The sequence below is a fragment of the Molothrus aeneus genome, chromosome 6 (genome assembly GCF_037042795.1).
Source record: "Molothrus aeneus isolate 106 chromosome 6, BPBGC_Maene_1.0, whole genome shotgun sequence".
Taxonomy (NCBI): domain Eukaryota; kingdom Metazoa; phylum Chordata; class Aves; order Passeriformes; family Icteridae; genus Molothrus; species Molothrus aeneus.
The window spans coordinates 48,509,001-48,528,124 of record NC_089651.1 but is presented as its reverse complement, the minus strand read 5'-3'; the positions used below and the strand labels follow the sequence as shown (position 1 = coordinate 48,528,124).

Sequence of the window (19,124 nt, the reverse complement as noted above, 5' to 3'; positions counted from 1 at the left end):
CATGGGTTTTTTCCTCAAAAAAAATCACTTTCTCTGTAGCATCCCTTTGGGATTGGAAGCATATGCGCCCTTTTGCCTCTAGTTTGAGGGACAGCAGAGGATGATGAGCAGAGTGCACAATGCTGCCCATCTTCTAAAATGATCCCCTAGAACTAGTTTCTTGGGGAAAATACTCTCAGTCAACAACAAAATAAAGCTCTTTGTGAGCATCTGAAGTTTACAATTTAAGAAGATGGTAATTTTTTTTATTGCAGCTGGTTTAACATGATCATTTTTATCAATGTAGACCAACTGCTCATGCACACATTGGCTGGAAATGTACAGCTTGCAAGGGAATGCAGGCAGAATTCCCAATTTCATTCCCTAGTGTGGCTCTGTCACAAACACTTCATGGAATCACTGTTGCTGTTACTTGCTCAGTAACATGTTCCAGTCAGGTAGACATTGATATAAACACTACTGTGTGTATGTTATGCAAAGGTTTAATCAAGTAATTAAAATCCAGAGAGGGGAAGATAGTAGAGAAAGTAGAAAAATTCCCATGGTTTTTAAAAGCAGGAACTCATGCTGGGAGAAAAATTTTGCTGCATAGAGAATAAAGACTACCTGACAATCTTGAAATTTCCTTTATGTTAAATTGCTGGCAGATATTACTGGAAAATATTCAGTTTGTGCAGAAAACTAGAGAGCTATGAAACAGCAATTATGGGAGATTATTTTTTAATAGATTTATTTAGTAGTCAGACTAAGAGTTAACTACTGAAGCAGAAAATAATTAAATTTTCTTCATTACCTTTTTGTTTACTGGGTACATTCATTTCAATAGGTCAACACAAATAACCAAAGACTTTTGAAATTTACTTCTATTTTTAAACATTGTTTTACATTCAGAATGGCAAAAACTACTAGTGATTAGCCATAAGAAAGTTAATTTAATCTGAATTCAAATGCTCAGAACAAACCTTCATGGATACCTTAAGCTTTGCATGATGTGGTGTGGCACATGAACAGAAAAAAATCCTGCACTCACACCTGGGTGCCTCACAGCCCCAAGTGGAACTTCCTGCTACACAGTGGCCACACAGGGACCTCCACAGACCTGCAGTGAATACCCACAACACACACACTGTATCTAATCCTGCTGACCCTGACTGCATTACAATTATACTGTGAGCTTACTGCTGTCAGTTTGGCAAATCCTGTGCAGAATGTTCTAGTAGAGCTTCTCCACTGCTAGCTCAAGTGGGCAGGAGAGATTCAGGACCAGAACTTACATCAAATCTCTCCTGACTACAGGTTCCAGTCCTGTTCTTGTCTTTCACTGACCGTTTCTAATTTCTTCTTTCTCCGGAACACATTTTATATCCCATGCAGTGGAAAACATCCTAGGCTTCCAATCAAAAGTAGTATCAGTTTCATCAGACATTTAAAATAAAGAGCAACTACTGTAGACAATCAACATAAAACACAGTTTATTTCCAACCATTTGCCTAATTCACATGCAGACTGGTTTATATTAATTACACTGCATTTAAAAATAGCTTGGTTAGCTTTTAATCTTAGCAGTATTGCTATAGAACTGAAGCTACACTGGTTAATATAATTTCTTTTCATTTAGAGAAATGTGGTTAGGTAGGTACTGAAAACTTCCGAGACTTTCCAAAAAGAAATATTTATCCATTCAGTAACCCTTCTGCTGCACTCATCTTACCCACATGAACATTTCATCTGTAAATCCTGTGTTTGAAGGCTTATTCTCCTGAGCACATCAGTCAGGAGAAAACACTTGGAAACACAACAAATGTAAAAACATAACAAGCAAATAATACAAGATTACAGTAATAACTGAAGTATTCTCCTGTACTATTTCAAGCTAGAATACTGAAGCCTTAAATAATTCCCACATTTTAGCACTGACACAGAGCTCCCATACACAGAATATATAAGCATGGGGAAAAGCTGTTTTGCAAGAGGTAGAAAAGGTTTTATAAAATATTCAGGCACAATTCTTAGCAGTTTTAAAAGCCATCAGAAAGTTACAAAGTAATAATGACCACTATACATGTATTTGTACAAGTTCTGTTTATTTTTACCCTTCGGAATAAAAGTATATGTCATGCACTCTCATATAATCTTTTTTCTCCTATATTGTTGGCAAACTGTTTTTCTCCTATATGTATGTGATTACACAGGTTTTACAGGCTCTCTTATCACCAGAAGTTAAACAGAAAAACAGATGCACTATTACTTAATGCTTTTTCAAGAGAAGCAAGGGAATGCAAATGCTGTTTGTATAGGTTCATGTATCAAAGAACAGAGAATCACACATGTAAAACCCATAAAAATATTATTAGTTCTTTTGGTTTACTCCCACCTCAATGAAGAAGAGCGCTTTTAGAAGTGAACTTTTTTAAAACACAAATTTTCACAAACATTTGCTTTACAGTGCAGTGGTTATACTCAAATTTTCACAATACCCATAAATCAAAACACCAAGATCACTACATTTACCATGAGCTAAGAGACATTCACTTAGTGTCAGCTCAAACAGATGCTTTCCTTGACCTAAAGTATGTAAGGCTTTATGGGCAATAAGTTCTTATCAAAGATTTGCTTTATTCCTGTCACAGCAATTTTTTCTCTTGTTACTTTTTCTCTTGGTCTTTTTCTGCATCCAGCAGTGCTGAACGGATTCCCAGTTTCTTCAGCTCTTCTACAAGATCTCCATTCTGGTGCATCTGGAGGAGTATATCACAGCCACCAACAAATTCACCATTGAGGTACACTTGTGGGATGGTAGGCCAGTTGGAGTAGTTTTTTATTCCTGAATAAGAAAAAAAATAAAATTAGAGGTTTCTCCCCTCTCCTAATAGAACAGTATTTTAAAAGGAATGCATTGCTTCCACCTGACTCCACCACTGATACTCCAATTTCTTTTCCATAAAGGCAAAAACATGTCTACATAACCAGGAGCACTATCAGAAAAAAAACTGTATTAAAGTTAGGTTTGTTTCTCACCACAACTCAAAGATGTGGGTTGAAAGATATGGGGTCAGCTCCTATACTGACTTCACGCAGGGACTGGAAAAACGCCACATCTCTTTTTACTCCCAATAAGAAACCATGACTTTCAATCAATTACAGAAATGAGAACTATTGAAAAATATTGAGAACTGTTTACTTTCTGTTGTATTTCCCAGAGGGACTTTTAAAATACTTTATACTCTTACTGAACTCATACATTTACACTTATTCCTGCAATTTCAGCTGCAAGATACATTTGCCCCTGTAGAGGCCTTATGAATTTCAAATTGCTTTATCTTTCAATGCCAGACCTTACAGCACATGGGAGGGGCACAAAGGCTGAAGTCTTTTTAAAAGTGCTCATTTAACAAAACACAGCTCAAGGCACAATTATGAAGTACAGAACTAAAGTTTAAAACTATACTTCATAGAAGGCAAATGTAAGACCACCCAAAAATACAAACTGATCAGCTGATACACACTGAAACAGCTTGCACTTAGACATCACAAGAAATTACACAAGAATCTTTGTATCTAATTTGCCACTTTTTAAATGACCCTTCACACAAAGCGATTATTTCTGTAGCAAAGGAAATAGCTAAAACCTACTGTGCCTACTTTTATAACACAACCACAAGTATTTGATTAGATGACAAGTTTTTGATTCAACATTTTTATGTATTTTCAACATGCAGTGCCTGGAATTTTTCCAACAAAGGCATGAAAACAAACTTAAGCCTACAGAGGTACCTTTTCAGAACATCAGAGCCCACTCACCTTGGGAGCCAACCCCCCACCAACAAATATTAGACCTGAGTAGCTGACAGCACAAGAGAACTTCTTTTCCCTTTGAAAACATTTTAGTCTCTAGAGACTAAAAAGACAAAACCCAAAATACTCAAGGTAAAAAAATAACTATGTAAGGAAATTATGCTCACTTTATTGGAACTTAAACCACTTTCTTTTTTAGTAAATATGTATAAGTGGAAATATACGGTGGGATTGTTACTTTAATGTCTAAAAGATGCAATATAGCTAATAATTAATTCCCCTTAGCAAAATACAACATGCTTAAAAATTCACTAAAATAATAGCAACCTAGAAAAAAAAGGGTGTTGTGACTAAGGGTTTCTAACCACTACATATGTCAGCTAAGAGATCTTATTCTGACTTCAGATTTTGTGCATGGATAACCAATGTTTTGTAAGCCCAAACCAGAAAGTTTAGCACATAAATCAAGGCCAAAGGGAACCCATAACCAGCCAACCTCCATCATCACCACTTGTAGTTTCTTCCTTGGTTTGCAGAACTTTTAACTTTGATGTCAACTTCCACTTAGCAATACTTTTCTTAAATGCTCTTTGGCCTTTGAGTACTCAAAACTGCTTAAACTGCCCTAAATATCTTTAAACCCATCCAATTTTTAATGAAAAGCCATGTTCCACGATTAAGACATGCCTAAAGATGACCCTCATCAAAGAACCACTGCAGATATGAAATAGGGCTCATTTTTCTCAAGATACTGCAATGCTAAACATGAATTGAGAACCAAGGGCTCTGCATAATAAACCTTCTGCTAATGAGCATTCCAAGGTAATATTTACACCAAAAATTCTTTCATAGAAATATTTTCTTCAAGGACCCAACTGCACACACATACAAGCACTGATAGTACTCTCAAGGACCTATCCAGCTTCAGATAAAAATAAGAATACCATGAAGCTTATTTGCTCTGCGTGCTGCATGTCTCGTGCTGGACAAGCTGCTTTAAATGCCTCAGTGCTGGGGCTCTCCCAGGTCACAAACTGAACCCTCCCTTCACTGGGCACCAAGCCTCCCCCAGGGCAGCAGCCACTGACACTGCAAGTCAGCCGGGGCTGCAATTGCTGCACTCGGGGTGCACGTCTGCCATGATTCTTTGGACATCCCAAGGGATATCCATCCCCTCTCTGCAGACTGGCTCCTTGCTGTACTTCAGAAGCTGCAGCTTCTGCTCTGAACCTCTGTTTACTCTGGAAAAACACACTCCACAGGCCAGGGTGTCAGTCTGACAGCTCTGGTAGCACATTTAAGGTAACTGTGATACCAGGATTGGTGCAAAGAGCTGCTGAAATGGGTACCCAGCACACTCGCACCCCTATCCCCAGCTCCAGTTACCAATTCTCAGCCTCCCTTGGCAGCATTAGCACTAATGAAGGATGGGCCACGTCAAAGAACTGAATCAAGCAACACTCATTCCTACCATACTTGCTCCAGAAAAGCAACACATTTTCATGGATATCACAGAATCATCAAGGCTGGAAAAGACCTCTAAGATCATCAAATCCAACTGTTAACTCAGCACCATCATTTACCAGTAAACCATATCCCAAAGTGTCATATCCACATGCCTTTGAAACACTTCCAGGGATGGAGATTCCAACACTTCCCTGTGCAGCCTATTCCAAAGCCTGAGTACCACTAGCACTGCTACAAGCTTTACTGAGGGAAGGCTAGCCAAGGGTGGGAGAAAGGATCAACAACACCTGCTTGGCAGCATCCCATGCTTAGATACAGTAGAGACAGCAATGAAAATAATCTGAGGGTGAACTACCACAACAGTTTAAACCACTAATTTTCCAATATGTAATCTCAAACATCTCTGCCTCAGTGACTGGAACCAGTCTAACACTGTCCATCAGCTGAGAGCCAACTTAGAGAAATTGCCTGGATTGCCATGGAGCCCAAGAGAGTGCCAAGGTGTCTTAGACCAGCTGTGATAAGGAAGGATTTGTGTCAGGAAAGTCTACCTTCAGCTCAAGTTCAGACAGATCACATGAAGTACCAATTACTTTAGTTTCACAGATGTGAGTTTTTAGGTAAAGAGGCAAGCAGGGGAGTTGTTCCAGCTTTACAGCTTGCCATATTTGAGCACAGTGTACGTTTCACCAATTGAACTATAACTAGCTAAAAATAAGGTGTTTCAATAGATACAGGCAAGAAACCAACAAGCAATCCAGACATGACTGAATTACCCTTTCTCCGACAGCCTGCCCCTACTACAAATGTATAAACACACATTTATTGAAACACTGAAGTTAGGTTTAGGTGAACACAAAGCTGGTGGTCAGCTCTCACACAGTCATCTCCTTGCAGATCAGTCCTTTGCTGATGTACTTGATACTTCCACAGCTAAAGGTTCCACGCCCCCTCACCAGCCCCCATGCAGAGCAGATTAGGTTCACAGAGAGAGCCTAGGAAAGGCTCACATGGTGCATGTCTAAATGTTTGGCACTCGAGGCCAGATCCTGCCCTTCAGGCAGTCACTGCTGAAATAGGGTTGGCTACTTAGACAACTACAACTTTGAGCAGCCCTGTCCTTCCCTCTGTCTGAGATTGCCATCCACAGAAGCAGGCACATCCTGGCTTTTTGGGGTGCAGTAGGTAATACAGCTGAAGCAGTACAAGAATTCTGCTGTGGCTGTGCCACTCCCCAACTCCTCAAAGCTCTGTTCTTTGTGCTGGCTCTGGCATTCAGCTCACCGTACAAACTGCTGCTTTAACTTGCAGACCCAGTGAGGCAGTTAATAAAATGAGCTGGCCCTCTGCACAGCTGGACAGGTGCCAAAGCTGGTGCATGGAAAGGACCAGAACAACTCCTTTAAGCACCTGAGAACCAGCAGGACATTGTGCAAGGGTACACTCCGTAACTGCATGCTGTGTAGCTTAGACACTGGAGGGCTTGATCAAGACACTAATTTCAATTTAAAGCTCTGGTAGCCAGGAGGGCAATAACCTCTCTCCTTGCCCAGCACAAGCCCGAGTTCATGTGGAGGAAAAATTTAAGTTACATAGAAAGAAAATACTATCTATTCACATGGTCAAATGCTCAGGGACTATAACTTATAAAGGCACTGCCCATTCAGAGGCTCACAAGAGTCTCCTCAAGCAAAAGTGAAATGATGATGATTTGATTTCAGGGGTTTGTTTCCTCCTTTTTAGTTTATGAACTTTGAGAAGAGATAAGAGTTTGTACTAGCAAACTGTACAATTAATAAATTCAGATATGTAAACAAAGTTTAGAAAATTACCATGATTCACCTGCAAAGGCAGAGGAAGATTTACTTGAACAAAATCAATCTTCATTAACAAAAGATGTCATTACCAGAAACTCCAGTATCTAAGCTTTTATACCATACCAACTATTATAGTTGTGAATTGAAAAGCAAACAAGGACTGGAAAAATGAGCCTTTTAGCTAAGAGCTAATAAAAAACTGAGTTAGTCAGATGACACCAAAACCAAAGGAGAACAAAGTCACCTGACACATGCCAGCACGTGGCTTTACAGCACATTTTAGTGTATTCTGGGCAAGAACTGTTAATGCCACACACATACAAGACTAATTACTATGTACTTGCATGTATTTTTTTTAAACTTTCTCAAACAGCCACATAAAACCTCAACAATCAGCTATGCTCATTGAAAAGGGAAAGATGAAAAGCATTACCAGAACAGATTACTAGCTTTCCCCCACTGGCAAAAAAACCTTATATAGAATAGCTACTACCACCTGTGCAGTAATGGTGAAACTATTACTAAGTATTTATTGTGCAAATGATTAACATAAATTTGCACTTCATCAAGAGAATCCCAGCAGGCGGTGCCAGCTGGGAATCAAGTAACGCAAGTCAAAGCCATACATGAAATTTCACCATACTGTTCACAGGGAAGACAAAACCTGATAAGGAAGTATTTCAGGGTCTTTAATGCAGCTCTCTATCTCTGACCCAGGCAAGGCAGTGTGGCACAAAGAGCCCGATCTCCAGTCATCACCCTGCACCCACAACTGCACTCTGCTGATAACTGAGACGTCTTGAACACTACAAGGGTCACAAAAACCAAACCAGGGCGTCTGGGCAGCAACCTCAATGGCACATCTCTGCGATACACTTCCAGTTCTACCAACGCCAAACAGAATCACAGAATTAATTAGGTTAGAAAAGACCTCTGAGATCATCGAGCCCAACCCACGACTGAACAGACTGCACACCATCCTGTCAACTGGACCGTGGCACTATGTGCCAGGTCCAGACTTTCCTTAAACACCTCCAGGGACGGTGACTCCAACACCTCCCTGGGCAGCCCATCCCAATGCCTAATCACCCCTTCTGTGAAGAAATTCCTCTTAGTATCCAATCTAAGGCTCCCCTCGCACAACTTACAACTGTTCTCTTGTCCTGTCGCTTGTTGCCTGGGAGAAGAGGCCGATCCCCACCTGGCTACAGCCTCCGTTCATGCAGCTATAGAGTAGTAAGGCGGCCGGTCCCATGCACCATGGCACTCCTCCAGGTGAAACACCGCCAAACCCCCTCGGCCGCTCCTCACAGGACACGGGCTCCCGACCCTTCCCCAGCTCCGCTGCCCTTCTCCCCACCATGTGGCCTCGTTAAAAATAACAGAGCCCAACCCAGCCCACCCAACAAAGCCAGAAGGGGCAAGTTACAGGTGGGACAAGCGGGCAGGGCCCGCTCCCGCAGTGCCCGAGGCCAGCGGCGCTAAGACAAGCCCGACCTGCCGGCAGCTCCCGAGGGCCCTTCCCCAGGGGAGCCGGCCCCGGCTCTGCCCCCACCAGGCCCCGCGGAGGCGGCACCCAGAGGTGACCCGGGCGCTGACCTTGGCGGAGGTCGGGGTCCTGCAGCACGTCGTGGGCGCGGTAATCCTCCACGCCGTGCAGCCGCAGGATCTGCACCACGGCGTTGCTGAAGCCGCAGAGCGGCTGCGCCGGGCTGCCCTTCATGAACACCACCACCGGGTGCTCCCGCACCAGCCGCTCCACCGCCTCCCGCGACCCCGAGCCGCCGCCGCCGCCGCCGCCGCCGCCCTCAGCCCCGCCGCCGTCCCCGACCGCCTGGCTGAGCGGGCGCCCGGCCCGGCCTCGCAGAGCGGCGCCCGTTCCGATCCGCCACGCCGCCCGCACCGCCGCTCTCATCGCCCCGCCGCCGGCACCGCCGCACCGCGCCTGCACCGCCCGCTCATTGGCGCACGGCGCGACGGGCCGCCGGAGAGCTTCCTCCGCATAGGCGCAGGCACCCGCCAATCAGCAGGCACAGCCAATAGTGCTGAGAAACAGCGAGACTCGTCCCGCCCAGCAACCCTGAGGTGGCTCCGCTTTCCTAGTGGAGGGAACGGAGCGGCTGCGGCTGCATTGGGAGAGGGACCTGTCAATCAACTGTGAATTGATTAATCCCGCCTCTCTGAGGACGCGATTGGTCCGACTGCCCCGGGGCGGGGCTTTTCTGGGATGCTCGGGGGGCGATTGGCGTAAGGCTCCATCCGTTTCCGGGTAGCGGCCGCACGCGGGGGGCGCTGCTGGTCCGTGTGCCCGGGCCCTGCGCCATCCCCGGACGGACGGGCCGCGCTTCCCCTCTCCCCGAGATGGACCGGCCGCGCTTCCCCTCTCCCCGAGATGGACCGGCCGCGCTTCTTCCTTCCGCGGGACGGACGGGCCGCCCTTCCCCCATCCCCGGCATGGATGGGCCGCGCTTCCCCTCCCGCACCCCCGCAGGGAGCGCCGAGCCGCACGGCGGGGAGGCTTTGCTGAGCGGCCGCTGCTGCGCTCAGCCTCTCCCTTCGGGCCTGCGGGCCCTCGCAGACCCCCGGGCCGTGCCGGCGCCGCCGGCCTTCGGGCGGGGTCTGGGTTTTATCCCGCCGGCCCTTTGGTGGTGGGGCTCCCTCGGGCCGGGGCTGGCTAAGGGTCAGGGCAGACCCTGCAGAGGGGGCTGATGGAGCCGGGCTGCGCTGCAGTGGGGCCGGCTGTGCGGGGTGAAGCCGCGGGGCTGGAGTGTGCTCGGTGCGCCGGTAGCACCGGGGAGGCCGCTCTCGGACGAGCAGCGCCGTTCGGTCGGCACCTTCTGTGCTCGTAGGCGGCGGAGGCTGTGCATGAGCAGCTGGCAAACTGCTGCATGGGGCTGTCGCCTTCCTGGCTTTGGCCGTGTCCGGGGGTGGATTTGACTGCGTTCATTTGGCCGGGTTTGGTTGATTTTTGGTGGGATAAAGCAGGCGGTTTGTCCCTGAGAAAGTAGCGGTGCTGTGCCTGCTCGGGCTTGGTGCTGAGAGGGGAGACCCGAGTGGTTTTGCACAGCTTGACCTTTTCTCCCGAGCACCTGGCAGGGGTGGCAGCGGGATGGGAAAATGGGAGCAAGATCGGGTTGGCTGCCTGCGCAGCAGGATGGTTCAGTCGGTGCTGGAGCAAGGGCAGAACTGTCTTGATGTTAGCCAGAGAAGGGCTGGGTTTGGAACGTGTCCTGCAGACTGGCCTGTGCAGCCAGCGGTGCTCGGGCTCCTGGGCAGATGCCGCATTCTTTCCAAGAACCTGGCGCAGAGCGTGAAGGTCTCCTAAAGCAGCAGGGCCTCTCCTGTAAGTAGAAGAAAATGTTGGTGAGTTTTCCTCTGTACTAAAATACAGTCTCTCACGAATAACAAGTCACAGTGTATTTTGAGTGCTAATTTATATTGCAGCTGTAGCATCTGGACTTTTGGTATATTAATAACCATTTGTCTTATTTATATCTGTAAGAAAAAGAACTTTTACCATCCAGTTCTGTTCTTGTGAGAGTTTTGCAGATCAGCTTGTTTTCAGCATTCAGAAAAGTGCTCACCTAATTCTTGTTTCTTGTGGAATCCAGCTGATGCTTGAGTGACAACTTTGTTTTAATTTTTTTGAAGCCACCCTCAGGGTCGTTTCTGTTGCATTTTATTAAACTTTATTAAGAACAGATTCCAAAGGGAATTGTTACAAACTTGCCCTTTGTCATCCCACGTGAATAGGTTATGAATAAGTACAGTGTTGCTGCAGTATTTAAAAGTAGATGTATTTATGAGGAAACACTTTTAATCTGAAGGCAAAGTTCATATCTTGTGTTGCTGATGAGCACCATGTATTTTGTGAGTTGGTATGTTTTGCTGTCATTAAAACATCACAAGCCAGGCTCACCATGGTGATCAAGACACAGAGGAGTGTTTGCTTTCTGTGGTTTATGTGTTGTGATTGACATGGTGAAGATTTTGCAGTATGAAAAAAAAATATCCTGTTCATGCTAGCTGGAACTGCAGTAATTTATGCAGAGCAGAAGTATGTTTTCCTATTTGTTGGACAGTTTCAATATGCAAAGACTTAACAAGTGTTAAATGTAATATCCCAAGGGGTCTCTTTTGTCATTTTAATCAAGTATAAAGATTCCTGGAGAGTCAAAGTGGAATTAAATAAAAATTGATTGACAAGAAAGATATCTTTTCATTCTTAAACACAACTAAGTGTTTTCTTTCAATGAAATATTGGGCTAAGAACAGAATACTGTGGTATTTGCCTTCCTGAATTTTGTCCTACCTATTCCTACAAAGTTAATTAAAAATGAGTAACATAAAGACATCAGCCTCAAGTGTAACAAACCCTTGTGAGTATACATTCTTTCAGAAATTACATAGAGCTGTAGTTTAATCCTCTGTGGTCCAAGAGGTGCCCTTGGTTGCTGGTACCCTGGGCACACCAGGCTTGCAGAGAGAGCAGCAGCGAGGAAGCCGAGGCACGGCTGCCGGAGCAGCAGCAGCGTGCGCAATATTCCTCCCACAGCTGCCACCCTGTTGCCACGGAGGTAATGACTTCTCCCGTGTCATTATTGATCTATCAACAGTGAGAGCAATTTTGCAGTCTGATATTGTTTAGCAAATAGAGTAATGTCTGCTGAACACTGAAAAAACTGCTATAAAATGCTGGGAAGCTTCTCAGAAGTCTTGTGTACTAGGTTAAATAGAAGTACTGGATTAGTAGTTACTGTAGTTTTATGAGATTGGCCTTTGAGATATTAAGCTTAACAGAATGCTTTTTAATAAGATATTTAGTGTGGTCAAATACTTTTGGATTATGCAATATGCAGCACTCAATTAGAGGATAAGCACTTTAACCTACTGATAAGACTTGAAACAATTTGTCCATGTACACTCTAGAAACAGATAATTATGTCACCAGGTTCCATCTTCTGTTAGTCTAAGTGAAGCTTTTTGTGTTTTCCAGATAATGATTTAAATCATCTGTTCAGAAGAAACATTAATGGGATTTGCATCCTGACATTTTGCTGATGTTCCTGTTAGAAGACCTATCACCTCATTTTGAAAGCACTAATAAAAGCACCAGTATTCAAACTGTAGGGTTTAAATGCTCACAGTCAGTCATAAACTGGGTTAACATCAGGCATTCTGCTGCAGAACAGAATTATGATTTATAAATTTGTGGTTTGTTCTCACATGGTGTACAAGGAGTTGGACATCCAAGAATGGTACTGTCAGCAAAAGAGTTTTTATTTGTTTTTAAAAAGGGGAGGGCTGAGTTAGCTGGTGAGAAAGAAAAGTCTCATTTCAGCTTATCAGAATAGGACATGTCTTCATGTTCAAGTCTGATATCTCTGTGTCATTCTATGTTGTGATAGTGACTGAAAATGAAGTTCCATCTTGTGCCCTAACAATTGAGCTCTATTTAGGTGGGGTTTTTTGTTTATTGAAGTTTTTAAGTGGGATAGCTTGAGCTCCACCTCTTTTGCATGCCAGGTAAATAATCTCAGTGTACCATCATGGTATCATCTGGCAGCACCAATATATCCTCAGTTTTGAGAGTATTATGAATGTTTAAAATGTGCTTACAATTCTGAGCTGCCTAAACCATGAACACTGAAAACACATCTGTGAAAAGTTCCTGGTTATTTTGGAAATGTGCCAGTTTTAAAAAGTTGTGCAACAAACAGCAGAAACCTAAAGATGCTGTGGGAATTTTACAGGGAAACTGACATTTTGAAATCTGAACTGTATCTAACTTGCTGTTTGGGGTATAACCTAGAGATCTATAAGCAAGTTTGTTTCTGAGCTGGATTAAGTTATATCCATGGATTAATTAAATAATATCCATGGATTTATGGCACATTCCTAAGAGTGTTTGTGGCAGCCTTAAAATACAATGTTCCATTTCATAAATGAGATCAGTGAAGAATATTTACAAAGTGACCTGTATTATTAATTTAACTGATGGGGATAAACATTACCTAAGGCAGTTTTTTGATTTAAGCCATGTAAAGGCCTTTGGCAGGGAGGGGTCATGGTAATCATCCAAGGAGAAATGTCTGATCCTCACATTTAAGAAATAGAATGGAAGGTCATGTTCAGGCTTGAATGTGGACCTTTAAATGAGGCACTCTTGAGACTTCATTTATTCTTAATGACACTGATATCACTGTGTGCCTCTTTGCACTGAGCTTTGAGTTGTGACACTGTCTTGAAGCAAGTAGTATGACCTCTGTAATAGAGGAGCAGATTTGTTCTTTGGAGTAAGCAAGCTGCTTGCAACTGTTCTGGCATATAAAAATCTGTTAGATCCTTGTTTCTGATTTGCAGATGGTAGTGATTCTTGAATCTTTCAGTATTACAGAGGAAGCATAATTTTATATGTATGTATTTCCATGCAGAACTAAGAAATACTGCCTCTAATGGGAACACCTCTGGCCTCTTTTCATCCAGGAGTTAGGAGTGCTAAAATCTTTGATGTGCCTTAGAAAGAGATTGGGCAAGCTCAAGAAAAAAATTGATCTGCCAAATATAAAGGCACCATTATGGTATCAAGCCCTGAGCCATAGAAGGCTAGGTGTTGCAGCATATGCCACAGTGGAGATGGCCATGATATACAGAGTATCATCGTACAATTTCATGAAGTTTCAACCCATATAGAGTAACCCCATACCACTGTAGAAGGCTGCAAGCATCTGCCATGCAGGATAACACTGTATCACTTCAGAAGGCTGCAAGTGTCTGCTCATCTTGTTCTTTAGCCCTTTTATCCCCTCATGTTGATGCATTGCACCTGTGTGCCCTCTGTTCCCTTTGGTGGTTGGTCAGTGCCCCTGGGCACTCCGTGGCTCATTGCTGTCAGTGCTGCTCACAGCTGTGCTCATTGGGGATGAGGCTGAGCCAGCCCCACTCCCAATCACCACAAACTGTTCTACAGCTGGGGAGTGGGACTGGAACTATGTGCATGTCCTGTTCTTTGCTTCCTGTGTGCTCACTTTAGTCCAGTGTTAGGGAAACAGGGTCTTGGTCTCTGGTATGGTAATTTGTACAACTGTCATTTATTTGAAGTGCTGGAAGTGTCTTGGCTTTTAGTAAGGCTGGGAAAACCCCAGGGCACTCATGGCCTGTAAGGATTCTTGTGCCCCAGTTAAGGTTTGCCAGCAGGCTCTGTCACAGCAGTGGTGACAGGGGCGTTTTCATTGGCTCAGTTTATTTCAAAAACGTGCAGGTGCAGTGAGGCACAAGAGCATCTGCGATTATCGGGCATGTGGTGACCACGAGGGGGCCCTGGCAGCTTCTGTCTGGGTGAGCCCGGAGTTACACACTGACCACAGGGGCAGGGCTGATTGCTTGGTGCCTCAGTGGTTACATCCCTTCCTGTTCAGCACTTCTGAATTACCTTACCTCTTATATATAGAGATTTTATTTTTTTTTTTAATTACAGTCTTTTGATAAGTAATTTTGAGAAATGCATCTTGTTACAAAAACCTCAACACTGGCCATTTGATCTCCTCTGTGGCAGAAGACAGTACTCAGCATGTCATCACATGTGAGTTTTCATCTGTATGGACGATTTCCCCAAGTAAAAGTTCAGGAGTTTTGCACACATCACTGTATTTGTAAAGTAGAAGGAATTGGTATGAAGAATCTTAATGATAAGGTTTTTTGTGTATCTTAAGAGTTTTTAAGCTTGGTACTGCAATATTTCAATAAAGATTTTCATTCTCTGCACACCCTTTATTCTTTCATTTTTTTCTAGGAATGTGTGCCTGTGAAATCAGCAGCTGCTTTGAACTTGCTGTGCTTTAAATCCCTGCCTGCTGACCACAGATACTGATGTCATGTGTATGTTAAAAGTGTCCATGAGTACAGTAGAACTATACTTTGTACTTGGTCTGTAGAGCGTTTATGTGATATGAAGAAAAACAGAAACACAGAAATGCAGAAACTTAAAATGGGAGAGGAGGAGTGGGTGTGTTGGGCATGCTTGTATTTGTAATGTGTGGACTCAAAGATGAAGCACAGAGTAAAAGTATCTCTTGTGGGAGGCAAACTCTTAAAGGGGAGCCCAGAAACTTGAATTTTTAGATTGATATAGTTAATTTAAAAGAAAAACTTGTAAAACCAGAAATAACAATGTACAGATGGGGGAGGTTTGAGGGTTTTTTTATGTTCTAAAATGTTTTCATTCTCTGTTTCTGAAGTATGAATATGTGTATATTTTGAAAATCTGACTTTTCAAAGAGTACTTCCAAATGCTGCATAGAGATACAGTGATTTTCATTGCTCTCACTGTGCACATGCAGTGGTTTTATAACTGCATCACACAAACAGGTTTTTTGGGGGGACATTTACTAACTATGCTTTAGAGGGCAAGCAGTTTTTTCACAGAACAGGCAGCTTCTCCACAAATGCAAGCATATGCATCTTTCCTAAATTTCCTTTAAAATGGTTGCATGGTTTCTCATGCTTCCTTTTAAGTAAACTTCTTGCAATTCAGTGATTGAAGTTTCCATCCTGCAGTACTTTAATGTTTTCTCTGAAGTTCATAGTAGCCTTCTTCCCTTGCTAATATCCATGGCAGCTGGGATTGCTCCCCAGCCTCGACATAGCTAGAGCAACTTGCAGGGTAAAGAACTTGGCCCTGAAAGTTGTGTGTCATTTAATTGTAGCAGTTCTGGGGCTTGTATAAAGGCCTGCTTTATAATCAGTTTGACTTCATTTTAAACAGACAAACAAAAGCATTTTCAGCCTGGGAAAAAGCTCTGAGTTTCAGAAAAATCACTTTCATTGTCACAGTGATGCTTGGATCACTCTGAATCATCCTTGGCCTCCCTTTCTTATCAGTAGCCCTTTTGCTCTTTGTTCACATACTACTTTTCCATCCTTGCTAGTCCTGGGAGACAGGAGACAAAAGTGTACCCTCACAGCTGCTTTCTGTCACTGTACTTTAGTTTGAGACAATCAGAGTAAGTAGATCTGTGCTCTGTTTTAGTTTCATGCTTGACTACTGTGGTGAATGATTTAAGGTCTGTGTGCCATGGAAGGAGGAAAGTAAAACTAAAGACTTCCTAGATTGACAGTGTTTTAAACACTGGCATACAACAGTTGTTTGGTGCAGTATGTGTTTCAATCCCTTAAAAGACTAGATCTAAACAAATTGTTCTACAAACCTATCATATCTAGGAAAAGGGAGACTAATATTGGTGAAAGTGTAGCTCCAGACTACTGTGAGTCTCAGAGAAATCAGTATAACAAAATTGTATTTGTGGTGGGAAGGGAAGCAAGGAATAACTAATTATGGAATGTCATATAACAAAAGTTGTCTTTCTTCTCTCTTCAGGGGACTTCAGAGAATATTTTCTTAAACTAGTTGTCAACAGCTTCTATAATTAAAAAAAAAAATTGTGGAGAGTACTAAGGAAGAAAACCTAATCCAGTCGAATTGCACACAGGAGATTTGGCTTCAAATCCTTATTTTCATGGAGTCTTGGCTTCCCCTGACTCATTTGCTGAGTGCCAATGGGGGCATTGCTGTTAGTTAAAGAAGCTAGCACTGCATCTTCCTAAACCTCCAGCCTTCCATTTTGCTGCTGCTTCCTTCACGCTTTCAAAGCACATCAAAGAGGCCCCCTTTAGGTACTGGAAGGTGCTCTCAGTTCTCCCTGGAGCCTTCTCTTCTATTATGACCCTGCCCATGTGTTGCACCTGGCTGTGATAGTAATTGATGAGGACTGGACTTCTAGGCCAGCACTGTGAGTTCATTGGGTGTGACCAGACTTTGAATGTATCACACCATTTGTGAATTTGAAAATGTGGTAGTTCTTATTGAGTGTAATTGGAATCACAGTGTCCCACTTGCCCTGCATGTCTGTTCCTTAGTGTTGAATTTGCTCTCACTTAAATAAGCCCAGCTTTCTCCAGCCCCTCTTGATATCTGAGATCAGTTGGGATGAAAAGGGTGTTATTTTTCTGCCAAATTTAATGCAACAAAAAAATTGGCTGAACTCTGAAAGTGACAGGGTGTCAGGACTGATCCAATATCACAAAGTTGTACTTTCCTGTGGAGGTAGTCAGTCTGTGCTCAGGTGTGGAGCCAAATTAGAAAAAAAGGTAGAGTCCAGCATATGCAACAGGGAGAATATGAAATGCTGGGTTTAAGTCCATGTGGTCTCTGGGTAAATAAAAGAAGGAAGTTCACCTGGTTTGCCAGCGTGGTCCTTGGCCTGGTGCTCCTGAGGATATGTTGCTTTGTCATCAGCATTTAGAGTTCTTGATTCCTCACTAACTGAGGAGAAGTTCTTGTGTAGCAACTCCCCCCACCACCCACAAAAGCTTTCTGTCAAGCAATGTGAAATGTCTTGTAGCTATAACACAACACACAAACAATGCTGAGAAGCTCCAATATTGAAACCTCTCAGGCTAAAGACATGTCACTGGTATGCTGCACAGAAATGTTACTCTGCCAACAAATGCTGTCCCTCCCACCCTGACTGCCATGTGACTCATTATTTGAGTATATTGCTCTACCCAAGTAAACATAAAGGAAAACATCCTAATATCTTGTAATAGTAGCTTGTCATCAGTCATGAGCATGAATCAATGGGTGTGTTACACTAATAAGAGAGAGCTGCTACCCTGCAGCATTTTAACTGGTTCTCTGACACCCTGCAGACATCGTGCAGGCCGTCCTGTGCAGTAATCCATGCCAACACTTTTGTAGTATTTGGTGCTTTCCACCCAGTCTCTTGGGCGTTCTGCTCATCACAGGAAATGCCTGAAAATGCTATATATTCACTGACTAAATACTTGTGGTTTGGCTTATAGGCCAGGCTAACTGCTTCTAAAAATATATTCCTTTCTTCCAAAGAAAGAGAGCTAGGGCTGCTGTTTGTTCCTTTTCAAAGCCCCTCTACTATTCCACACTGCTTGCAGTCATTCTAACCTCTCCTTTGTCATTTAGGTGTGGTTTGTGGACAGCTTTTTATTGTTTGAGTAATGCACTGAATGCTCCTTTACTTAGTGCCTGCTGTTTGCCTGTGTGTAGGGATTTTTCTAACTCAGCATGTACAAGATGTTTGAGGGAGTAGAATCAGAGCCATGAAAGCCTCCACATGGGGAATTGCAGAAAAGGAGCTTAATTCAAGCAATTTTTAGATACAGTGATGTATTGTCCCCCACCAGCAAGCTTTCTGAATACAAGGGGTTTAAAAGGTCTAGGTATGCAAAGTAACTTCCTAAGGGGTGGTTTCCTAAGGAATTAATCTCTGTCATTAACAGCGTTCGTCTACTCACCATGATAACTGAACCCGCTTTCTTAAGGCAAATTCACAAGTAAGATTTATATTCCCTGTTATCTACCTATTCTAGTCACATTCCTTTGGAGTGTAACCCTTTTGGATTGTATCCATTTCCTCACACTATTCCAAAGGTCATTAAAGGATAGTCAGCTCTGAATTACCATGGGCAAGGGCAGTTGCATAGGCATAGATTCAATTTTACACATTGATAAAGATAGGAACTTCCTCCAAGTAAATAGTCTGTTCAAAAGCAAACTTGTGGTGGTGTTCACAGGGGTCCCAGGACAAGGGAAGAGACAAGAATCTTGACTCCATGTTTCAGAAGGCTGATTTATTATTTTATTATATATATATTATATTAAAACTACACTGAAAGAATAGAAGAAAGGATTTCATCAGAAGGCTTGAAAGGAAAGGAATGGAATACGGAATTATAACAAAATTCTGTGACTGACCAGGCAGTCCGAGACAGCTGGGCTGTGATTGGCCATTAATTAGAAACAACCACGTGAGACCAATCAAAGATCCAGCTGTTGCATTCCACAGCAGCAGATAATTACTGTTTACATTTCGTTTCTGAGGCCTCAGCTTCTCAGGAGAAAAAATCTTGGCAAAGGGATTTTTCAGAAAATATCATGGCTACACAAACTAGAAAATGAATTATTTTCCAAGTTAGTTGAAAGGCTTGCCCAGTAACTCAAGGTGATTACAG

The 19,124-nt window shown here is 43.2% G+C and overlaps 1 protein-coding gene, 1 long non-coding RNA gene and 1 other non-coding gene across 3 annotated transcripts; 2 read left to right on the top strand and 1 right to left on the bottom strand.

The window, feature by feature from the left end:
* Nucleotides 1-1,450: 1,450 nt before the first annotated feature.
* Nucleotides 1,451-8,994, bottom strand: GLRX5 (glutaredoxin 5). Its single transcript, XM_066551728.1, has 2 exons — nt 8,679-8,994; nt 1,451-2,824 (listed from the first exon to the last, which is right to left on the bottom strand). The coding sequence occupies exons 1-2, from the start codon at nt 8,992-8,994 to the stop codon at nt 2,646-2,648; spliced, it is 495 nt and encodes a 164-aa protein (XP_066407825.1). The 3' UTR covers nt 1,451-2,645.
* A 554-nt stretch (nt 8,995-9,548) lies between these two features.
* LOC136558381 (uncharacterized) lies at nt 9,549-14,843 on the top strand. The gene is made up of 2 exons (XR_010783871.1): nt 9,549-10,422; nt 12,076-14,843. It is a non-coding gene; the product is annotated as an uncharacterized lncRNA (long non-coding RNA).
* On the top strand, nt 11,504-11,772 carry LOC136558530 (small Cajal body-specific RNA 13). The gene has a single exon (XR_010783901.1). It is a non-coding gene; the product is annotated as a small Cajal body-specific RNA 13 (non-coding RNA).
* Nucleotides 14,844-19,124: the final 4,281 nt, after the last annotated feature.

What these genes read in the sequence shown, in the direction of transcription:
- GLRX5 (XM_066551728.1), bottom strand. Translation starts at nt 8,994, where the DNA reads ATGAGAGCGGCGGTGCGGGCGGCGTGGCGGATCGGAACGGGCGCCGCT. An exon ending in GGACCCCGACCTCCGCCAAG is followed by an intron (nt 2,825 to 8,678) that starts GTCAGCGCCCGG and finishes TTTCTTATTCAG; the next exon opens with GAATAAAAAACTACTCCAAC.